This window comes from Erpetoichthys calabaricus, chromosome 2 (genome assembly GCF_900747795.2).
Source record: "Erpetoichthys calabaricus chromosome 2, fErpCal1.3, whole genome shotgun sequence".
In the NCBI taxonomy this organism is placed as follows: Eukaryota; Metazoa; Chordata; class Cladistia; order Polypteriformes; family Polypteridae; genus Erpetoichthys; species Erpetoichthys calabaricus.
Window position 1 is genome coordinate 129,410,671 of NC_041395.2, and position 10,463 is coordinate 129,421,133.

The window sequence follows — 10,463 nt, forward strand, 5'->3', positions numbered from 1 at the left end:
AAACATCTTGGGGTGATGGGAAAAAAATGTTTGTCTAAGCCAGCTACATGGCAAAATGCCATGGAAAATATTTGGCAAATATTCATAGAGCACATTCACCGCGAAAAACGCTTTGGTGAATTAATACTAACGTTGAGGCGCGTAGTGTTTGGAATCATCTTTGTGTATTTTTGGTATTCTTATAAAGACAATTGATGTACTGATGGTATTCAAAGTTACACTGCCTGGTAATAACATGAGGAAATGGTCTGGTGCTGCCCAACAGGGAAAAACAGTCTTTGCTCTTAGTTTTATTCAGTTTATGGTTAGTTACAGCTCCTACCGTTCCAGAAAAAACACAAAGTATAACAATGCCAAAATCATCTCTGAAATTGATATTGGAAATTGGCTTTTTGGCTTGTGTTTCCTTTATGATAGCTTTTTTTACAGGACACATACCAATAACATTTAATGAGGGCAAATTCATCACTTTCAGCATGCTTATCTTCTGTGCAACATATATTACTTTCAGACCTAATTATGTCAGCACACCAGGTAAGTTCACAGTGGCAGTGGAGATCTTTGCTATTCTAGCATCACGTTTTGGAGTCCTTGTTGCAATATTTGATCCAATATGTTATATAACTGTACTGAGACCAGAGCTAAACACTCGCAGAATTATGAGGGGTTGAGATAATAAAAAAACAACAATCTAAATGAACAGTACCAATGTGGAATCCACTGTGGTAATTGTTTAGGTTTGTTTCATCCCATAACTGGACTTTGCTTGTACTAGAGTTTAAACTGATAAAATTCCTTTCATTTAAAGTTTTATTGTAAAGATGAAACTTTACTGGTTAAGATATACATTTATAATAAAATTGTTCTATTATTGGTGTGTTTCCTTTAAAACATTATCCCATGGTGGCATTCTACAAATGAATGAAAGCAGATACACCAACTTATCACAAGATCCACATTGTTGAATCCAATAAAGAACTACTTAAGAACATTTTGTGTTAGGCAGAAAACCCAGAGGGGGTTGGGTGGTGTTTTGGTCTGGAAAACCTGCAGTTTTTTACCTCCAGTTTTTTCTGTCCACCTTGGCCATCTGACTTTATTATCAGACTGTCATTTAGAAACTTGAAAACACAATTTGGTATTCTACTGCTCTAAATTATATATCTGTATTATGTAAGTGAGCATTATTTATTTATCTTTTGAATACTATTTATTCATTATTATTCTTGTCTAAATTTAATTTGTTTTTCTTTGCATACTACTGTTTCTTTGACATGTTTTATAGCACGTTGAGCTACACCTTTCCTATGAAAGTGTACTATAGAAGTAAATGTTGTTTTCCCTGATAATGCACAATATCTGTCATGTGTTTCTTTCAACTGAGCTGTGGGATTTCTGTGTAACAAAGCATAGTTTTATTTTAAATACATGGCCACCTCAGGAGGATTAGACATGCAGTATATACCGTTAAAGAAGATATAAATATTCAGACGTGTGTGGCTTTTGGCTTTACAGCAATGAAGTGTCTTTTGTATACTTGCGTGTTTTTGGCTCCAGTTTTTCAGACATCTATTTCTAAATACTTGACCTGCAAACCACATGGAAAATTTCAGTTTAATGGGTTATTCAAACCTGGTGATATTATGCTGGGAGCAATATTTGCGGTTAATTTTAGAGCAATACCCCCAGAATTAAGCTTCATATCTAAACCTGAACAATGGAAATGTGAAAGGTAAGTGTATTAAAATTCACTATCTATCTATCTATCTATCTATCTAGAATAATGCTATCTCTAGATAAAGATATATCAGCATTTATTGATACTATAATACAGAGTAAATTAAAGTTAGATTTAATGTCATAAGCAAAGACTGCAGAAACACAGAAACTCAATGAGGATTTAATTAGAACTTCGACTAATGAGTCTGATATGCTATATGATAATTACCAATATGATATGAAAAATAAGACACACCATAAACAGGGAAACATCAACTGATATTTGAAAAAATACACAAATATATATAGTTGTTTTAAGCCCAAATTCTTATTGCCTTCTGTTAGAAAAACTGATTTTCTGATTAAGTTAAGAAAGACTTATTAAAAGATTCCCATTGTTGAATAGGATTTACTTTATTTTGCCAATTTAACAACTTTAAATTCTAACAATTTTAACAAAAAGCGCTACCATAGCACTTCTCTTTAAAGGTAACTTTTAAAATAAGTGATCTCCTTTAAATCTATACAGAAAAAACAAAACCATATGCTAAATACTTTTATTCTCCAATAGTTTTGACCTTGCTGTATTCCAAAGAGCACAGACCATGGTGTTTGCAATTGAAGAAATAAACAAGGATCCTGCTCTTTTGCCAAATATAACTTTGGGATACAGACTCTATGACAACTGTATGAACCTGCAGGAAGCCATGCGAGCTGCGGCAACTCTTATTGGCGGAGAGGAGGAGGTTAATGATGATTCCAGCTGTGATGGAGTTCCTCCTGTAGTTGCTATTCTTGGTGATCCATTATCAACACATTCCATTGCCATATCAAGGGCTGTGAGTTTATTCAAGATACCTCTGGTAATGTATTCTATCAATAATCCATACTTGATGATGCTATTTAAAATAAATGTTTACTGTTACTGCAAATACCTTCTAATAAGATTTTCTAAGTGAGCATTTTAAAATAAAATTTGAAAATACCTGAATAGTGATTAAGTTGTATGTGACATTAATTGTATCTTCTCAAAATAATTCAATTAGAAAACTGGAAATATAGTATAGTGTAGTATAGTGAGTGATTTGTTTTTTAAACAGCACATCCATTTATAGCTATTTTTCCCTGAACTGAAAAATGTAATATTTTGACTAGTAGTTTATAATACAGAATATTCCAATTAAAATGAAAGAAATCAACCCATTGATTTGAATTCAGTCATTAGTCATCAAGATGAAAACTGTGATTTTTCATATTTAAAGATAATTGATTTCCCAAGAGATGTATTCATTAATGTTTTACTATTGGTGGTTTTCTCTCTGAAATCATTACCATGTAGCATATCTGAACAAGCAGACTACATATTTTGTATATAAAGTCTTTCCATTAAGGAATGCTGAAGCTCATATTCTAATCCTTGCAACTTTTTCATTTCTAGGTCAGTTATTGTGCAACTTGTTCATGTTTAAGTGATAAGCAGGAATTTCCTACATTCCTGCGGACAATCCCAAGTGACACATTTCAGGTGAAAGTGATGGCTGAAATTATGAATTACTTTGGATGGACCTGGGTTGGAGCTGTAGGAACTGATGATGACTATGGGTTATATGCTCTGACCAGTTTCAACAAAGAAGTGAAAAAATTTGGTTGTGTTGCATTCTCAGAAACATTAAAGACAAACGATAGAGCAAGACTGCTTCAGGTCATTAGTGTTATAAAACAATCATCTGCCAAAATCATTGTTTTGTTTCTAACAAAAACTATCATGGGAACATTTATAAAAGAAGCTGTTCTTCGAAATATTACTGGCAAGCAATGGATAGCATGTGATTTGTGGAGTGCTTATCCTTCACTGGCCAGCAATGATAATTTTGACTTTTTTGGTGGAACCATCGGGATCATTGCAAGAAGAGGCTCCATTCCAGGGTTTGAAAAATTCCTCCGTGATATTCAGCCTACTTCAGATGTCAAAAACAACCTCTACAGTCAGTTTTGGGAAACAATATTTCAATGTAAATTCAAAAACTCATCAGTGGCAGAAGATGGAAAAGTGTGCACAGGGACAGAAGACATGAAAAGCATCAAAAATGAATATAGCGATGTGTCACAATTGAGAGCTTCCTACAACGTTTATAAAGCTGTGTATGCCCTAGCACATGCCCTGCATAACATAGTAATTTGTAAAGACAGAGAAGGGCCTTTTGAGAACAACACATGTGCAGACATTACAAAGGTGCAGCCCTGGCAGGTAAGGGAATCCAGAAGCACTTATTAAAACTGTGAAAATTGATGACATGTATTAAAAGAAGAAGAACATGACTGTGTTAGGAAAACTATATAATAAAGAAGCAGAACACTTCTTTTAGTTTTCTGTTGCCTACACTTTGGCAACACTGTGGAAGAGGGTTATTAGGAAACAATGTAGTCATTGACTTCACGGAGGAAACTATTAGTTTGGGAATAAGCTAATGCTACTGGTTATGGTCATACTGCAAAATAAATTTATAAAAATACAAGTGAATGAACAGTACATTGCATCATTTGTCATCTAGTGCTTTTGATTTTCCTGTGGTATTTTGATTCAAAACTGTATAAAACTGATGAGTTGAATACAGTAGGTATGAAGAGATGAATAATCTATGATCCCAAATATGTTTCTTAAATTCTTCCAGACCTTTATGTTAATTTATAAGCAACATATTTATATGAGCTTTATTAATCTGTGGTTAAAAATCAACCTCCAATTGCTCTATTAATATATAGTATATCTATAGATGTTTATATATAAACACAAATGTATTTATTGATGGCCTATAACTCAGATTTAATTTTTTATATTTTTCTCCCATTGCTGTTTATATATCAATTAACAATTATGACATTTCTTTTATTGTTTCATCTAAGCTTTTGCACTATCTGAGAAAAGTCAACTTCACCACTCTTTCTGGGGACCGAGTAGCTTTTGATCAAAATGGAGATGCAGTTCCAATCCTTGACATTGTAAACTGGCAAAGAGCTGAAGATGGAGGAGGCATGACCACTAAAACCATTGGATTCTTCAGTGAACTTGACACACATGAGACCCAACTGATTATTAATAAAGATGATATCTTCTGGAATTTTGAATCTGGGAAAGTGGGTGGCTCTAGTTGTCTTGTGGAATTCGGTGAAAGATAAAATATTTACACTAAATTTAGGTTGTTACCACTATTTGTATAAAGTTTTCAAAAAGGTACATTGCTTTTTTTTAAATGAATTTCTTCAACTGAGGATTGCTCATTGCATTTCTTCTTAATTTATACTCAGAACAACATGCTGGAAATTGAACCAAATTATCTTATGCAGTTTATTCAAAGTAAACAACCAAAAGACACCTGCAAAAAAATGTATTTAAATATTTACTAAAGAAAACTATTAGCTAGAACTGCAATGAGATATTTATCCTACATTTTGCAATGTGACAGTGATGTACTGATTTTTTTTTATTAATCTCATTGTGTGATTTCAAATACTGACTAAAAAAGGAGTCATACAGGGTGGTATCTTTCCACCCTTAATGTAGGAATTACCATATAATTAATAATGTTACTAGTGAGAAGTCAAGCAAAATGACACCTTTTATTGGCTAACTAAAAAGATTACAATATGCAAGCTTTCGAGGCAACTCAGGCCCCTTCTTCAGGCAAGATGTACAACACCCTAGTACTACTAATAATGTAAAAAATACTATGCGCAAGGGTTTGGTTAATACACAGGCAGTATGACTGGCAAGCTCTAAAGATTAGGTTCAAATCCCAGCCTGGTCACTTTCTTTATGATTAAAAAAAAACAAAAAAACAGTGTATCATTCAAATAGACAGAAGTAGAATATAAAAAGGCATTTCATAAAATCTATAATAAGAAATATAAATGTGAACTAACTCAAAATTTCTAAACATCAAGTTAGTTTATATGTGATAGGTTTACAAACAGTATTAATTTTAGTTGAATAGCATTTAACTTTATTGCTAGATGTTTAACAATGCTATATGTAACAACTTATGTGCTCAAGATTGTTCAAATTATTTAAAAGCATGTAATCAGTAATGGTGTTTTTACAAACCTTCTCATGTAAATGATTAAATCATTTGCATTTCAAGGTAATTTAAAGTACTAGGGTGTTGTAACCATGTTAGCCATTATGAATGTGGTGAATTATGAGATATGACGATAATAGCCATTACAGCACAGATACTAAGGATAAACCTGACATTTGCATACTTTATATTCACTTGATTAAAAAAGTCAATAACACCTCACATCAAAGTGAAGTTTCCCTATGGTTTTAGTATGTTTAGAGTATGTGTTAGTAATTACATGCTTCCTTATAGCTCCTTATTTTTGTTGTACTTTAGATGCCAGAATCAGTTTGTAGCAAAAGCTGTCAACCTGGTACAAGAAAAGCAGCTAGAAAAGGAGAGCCAATCTGCTGTTTTGACTGTGTGCCTTGTGCTGATGGAGAAATAAGCAATCAGACCGGTGAGTAAGATTTGTTATAGCACTGCATAAACATGGGGCAAACATGCAAATTAAAGGAAGTGGGTATCTCTGCAATCAAATCAAGGTTGAAAGAACTCAGTTTAGCAGTTCAAAGAAGTCTTTAATCAGCGCTATTGCCGATATTAAGAGTACTGTATTGCTTTATCTCTGTCTAAATTGTAATAACTAAACCATTAAGAAAACAGAAACTTACAGATTTGTAAAAAGTGCTCTGAAATGATACTTGAGTAAAAGATGCAGTACTTCATCAGATTTTCACTTTTACTGAAGTATGAAGTATTTCAATAAAAGAAATCTTGAGTAAAAGTAAAAATGTATCTACTTTCAAAAGCACTCAAGTAACAAGTAAAAATGGCAATTTATAAAAATGAGAAGGTGCAAGGCTCAGCCTAGAGGGTACAATACATTTATTTTATTTTTAAACAACACTTACGCAATATTTTTGCTACAGAAATGCATTGCAGAATAGTGAATTGTGCAAATGCAATCATGTTGTTGATCAGTAGATAACTGCAGTCAGTTTCATGGTGATGACCTGAAGTGTGGTACTAGTGAGCGTGGATATGCTGTACCTCCACACTAGGATACCTAGCAGCTGTAAATGAGGAACCCCATCTCTGAAGAGAAAAATCACAAAATACAATACAAAAAAAGCAAGTACAAATAAACACAAATTGGGCTTATTATACTTCACTGAAGTAAAGATACATTTTAGAAGGGCAATTATTATGTTAAATAATAATACAACAATTTTATAATTGTTGTTTATCTTTAACAAGTATTATTTTAAGAAAGTGGAGATTTCCTTTACTTAATTTGGTTTCCAATTTTATCTTTAAAGTACTTGCTTGAGCACTCATCTAAACTATCACATTAACCAAAATTAAATTATTATTAACTCTCTGGCATAACCGGAGGTGTGTACCAGTTGGTTGTATCATAATACAAATTCATATTTTTAATGCACTTCTATAGACAATTTAAATTGCACAGATTAACATTTTCTAGTACATATACAGTAAGCATTAAACCAACTTGCTTTAATATTACACTACAAATAATTCAACTTCAAAAGAAGATAATAAAATGACAATTACAAATCTGAGTGTCCTACTGAAAAATGCTCTGGGTTGGTTCTGTTAAATTAAATGTTTTCTCCTGAATCACATAAAGGACTGATATGATAAAAAGTACAACTCAGAGAAAAAACAAGTCTCACAATTTGCAATTCAGCTTAAGATAGAAACAGATGTTCAGAAATCATTTAATAATTTATTCAGAGGTTACCCTTGCACACAAAACTGGAATATTCACTTAATAAGCCAGCTGTATTTTTTCTTAGTCATGGTGGCTCCAGTAGATTCTGGTCGGTAAGGCTGTGTTCTGTTAGCTTTCCCTCAGCTTAAATTCCATGAGGTAACAACAAAAATATGTATCTCTTCTTGAAGAAAAGCTGATACCCCTTTTATTAGCTGTTACATAAAAATGGGACAACAAGAATGCTCGCAACCAATGAGCTCTCGCAAGGAACCCTGAGTCTGTTTTCTTCAGTTAAACAGCAAGTTTTATGGCTGGACTCATGCTAGCATTAGATTAATTGAGCCTGTTCAAATCCGCCAAAAGATGTTATGGGAATTACATTGGCATGCAAAATACACTTGTGGTGCAAATATATAACTTGTGGTCTCAAGATATTTCTTGTAAAATCTCATTTCCACAAGATTAAAAAGACACTATTTTTTTGGACTTCAGAGGATCTGTCTAAGATAGCTTAAGAATAGGAAAAAATAGATGGTAACTTCCACATGCTTCTTTAAATTTGAAGATGAATTCTTGAAAGTAGAGATTTCTATAGGTGCTGTCTTCAAATACGACTGTGCGGAAAGTGCATATTCAGTTTTTAAGTCTGAACAGTAAGCAAGAAGCATGGGACCGACCTACCAAATGAACAGTGGAAGACACCATATTGCTCTTTTATTTTTTTGATTCTATTGGCTGTGTCTGAGCAACATTGAATTATAACAAAAGCTGACAACACACCATATACATTAGGTCTCTTGATAAATTTATAATAGTTTGATCTGCGTAATGAGTAACTAGGACTTGCTGGAAAATGTAATGAAGTAAAAAGGATGCTATCTGACCTAAAATGTAGTGGGGTTAAAGTAAACGTAGTCCTAAAGTAAATTTAGTCAAGTAAAGTACAAATAGCTGAATAATGTATTTACAAATAGCTGAATAATGTACTTAAGTAAAATAACAAAGTAGTTATAATTCGTTATTTTACAATTTAAGCCACAGAATCGTTTTTCAGAAATTAATTAATTAATTTTTTTCCCTTTTAGATTCAATTGAATGCATCAAATGTTCAACTGAACTCTGGTCTAATGATAAAAAAACCAAATGTGTGCTAAAGGAAACAGAATTCCTTTCCTATGATGATGCTATGGGCATTACATTGGCAGCTACAGCTTTGACAGGTTTCTGCTTGACAGTCGCTGTGCTAGCAGTTTTCATCCACTTTCGAAACACTCCTGTAGTTAAAGCCAACAATTCTGAACTGAGTTACCTTTTGCTGGTATCGCTGATGTTATGCTTCCTATGTTCTTTGTCTTTCATTGGGCAGCCTTCACACATAACCTGCATGCTCAGGCACGTGGTGTTTGGGATAAGCTTTGTTATGTGCATTTCTTGCATCCTTGTAAAAACTATTGTTGTGATAATGGCTTTCACTGCAACACTGCCTGGAAAAAGTACAATGAAATGGTTTGGTGTTGTTCAGCAGAGGTGCACCGTTTTTGTCTTTACTGCTCTTCAGGCTTTAATATGTATAATTTGGCTTATCACATCTCCCCCAAGTCCCACTAAAAACACCAAATACCAGACTGCAAAAATTATCTTTGAGTGTGACATTGGATCAGCAGCAGGATTTGGCTGTCTTCTAGGATATATTTGGCTACTGGCAGGTGTTTCTTTTTTGTTAGCATTCCTTGCCAGACGTCTACCAGATACTTTTAATGAGGCCAGATTCATCACGTTCAGCATGCTTATCTTCTGTGCCGTTTGGATTACTTTCATCCCCGCCTATGTCAGCTCTCCTGGAAAACACACAGTGGCTGTGGAGATCTTTGCAATTCTGGCATCAAGCTTTGGTCTTCTCTTTGCAATATTTGCTCCAAAATGTTACATTATTCTCCTAAAGCCACATAAAAACACCAAGAAATCTTTGATGTGTAGAAGCTTACAGAAATATTAATGACAGAAAACAACAATTTCACACTGATAAGTATTTTTGTTTTGGCCTGTTAATATTTTAGAGATATTTGATTGAAAAAAAATAAAATAAAACTGACAACTGTATAAAAGAAGTGCAATTTTTAAAGCAGGATGTGGCACAAAAAATGTTTTCGTATTATGTTGCCAAATATTCTCCTTTTTATGTTAAAATTTTATAAAATGTTATGTTTTATGTTAAATTTAACATTACCATTTTATCTTAAAACAATGTTTACTCCATAGTAGAATGAAAATATGATTATTTTTAACTTTATCATAAAAGGTATACACTTTAATTTTATAAAAATATATTCCTTGTTTATTTTATTTTGTATCCATTAGGTCTGAATAAAAAACTAAATTGCCTTTATGTCTAGGGGATTGTGATTTTTCCTAATATGGGGCTTATTAGTTAATGTCAGTTCTTGCTATGTATCTGGTCATCCATCAATTTTCAAACCTCCGCAATATTTTTTTGTAATATTAAATTGTTTGTGGTGTTCGTAGGTATCGTTATTTTAAGATTACCTATCAAGACGCAAGTCCAAAGGATTGCCATAAAAACTGTCTTAAATGTAAATAGACTGAAAGCAATGGATAAACATGTTAGAACTGTAAAACAGAGAAATCCTCAATACAAGGGTGCTAAATAACAATTTGGTTGAGAGGTGAGGTTTGTTCAAGCCCATTCTGAGTTATTTGCTTATTTTGCATTCTTCAATTTCATTCACTTTTTTTTCTTTATCCTTTCCTGTGTAAATTGCAAATTTTTTAAATAAAAAAAAAATATATATGTTGTACTTGTTGTACTGGGTAATCTTTATTAGATGTTCTGGGTTTTCTAAGGCACTAGCAGTCAGATCTACAAGTTTTAAAAAATAATCTGTTTTTCATTTTTCCTTCTAATGCCTTGCACAGACGTTCTATTT

General features: G+C 32.9%; 2 protein-coding genes across 2 annotated transcripts; both read left to right on the forward strand.

Moving 5' to 3' along the window:
• Nucleotides 1–1,508: 1,508 nt before the first annotated feature.
• LOC127526618 (extracellular calcium-sensing receptor-like) lies at nt 1,509–3,188 on the forward strand. The gene is made up of 3 exons (XM_051922518.1): nt 1,509–1,732; nt 2,291–2,587; nt 3,158–3,188. The coding sequence occupies exons 1-3, from the start codon at nt 1,518–1,520 to the stop codon at nt 3,186–3,188; spliced, it is 543 nt and encodes a 180-aa protein (XP_051778478.1). The 5' UTR covers nt 1,509–1,517.
• LOC114645358 (extracellular calcium-sensing receptor-like) lies at nt 3,178–9,667 on the forward strand. The gene is made up of 4 exons (XM_028793218.2): nt 3,178–3,967; nt 4,624–4,854; nt 6,114–6,237; nt 8,604–9,667. The coding sequence occupies exons 1-4, from the start codon at nt 3,254–3,256 to the stop codon at nt 9,512–9,514; spliced, it is 1,980 nt and encodes a 659-aa protein (XP_028649051.2). The 5' UTR covers nt 3,178–3,253; the 3' UTR covers nt 9,515–9,667.
• The last annotated feature ends 796 nt before the right edge of the window (nt 9,668–10,463 follow it).

Excerpts from the sequence above, each read along its gene's own strand:
- LOC127526618 (XM_051922518.1), top strand. The coding sequence starts at position 1,518 with ATGAAGTGTCTTTTGTATACTTGCGTGTTTTTGGCTCCAGTTTTTCAG. Across the intron at positions 1,733-2,290 it reads GAACAATGGAAATGTGAAAG|TTTTGACCTTGCTGTATTCC; the intron begins GTAAGTGTATTA and ends ATTCTCCAATAG. Across the intron at positions 2,588-3,157 it reads TTCAAGATACCTCTGGTAAT|GTCAGTTATTGTGCAACTTG; the intron begins GTATTCTATCAA and ends TTTCATTTCTAG.
- LOC114645358 (XM_028793218.2), top strand. The coding sequence starts at position 3,254 with ATGGCTGAAATTATGAATTACTTTGGATGGACCTGGGTTGGAGCTGTA. Across the intron at positions 4,855-6,113 it reads GGAATTTTGAATCTGGGAAA|ATGCCAGAATCAGTTTGTAG; the intron begins GTGGGTGGCTCT and ends GTTGTACTTTAG. Across the intron at positions 6,238-8,603 it reads AGAAATAAGCAATCAGACCG|ATTCAATTGAATGCATCAAA; the intron begins GTGAGTAAGATT and ends TTTCCCTTTTAG.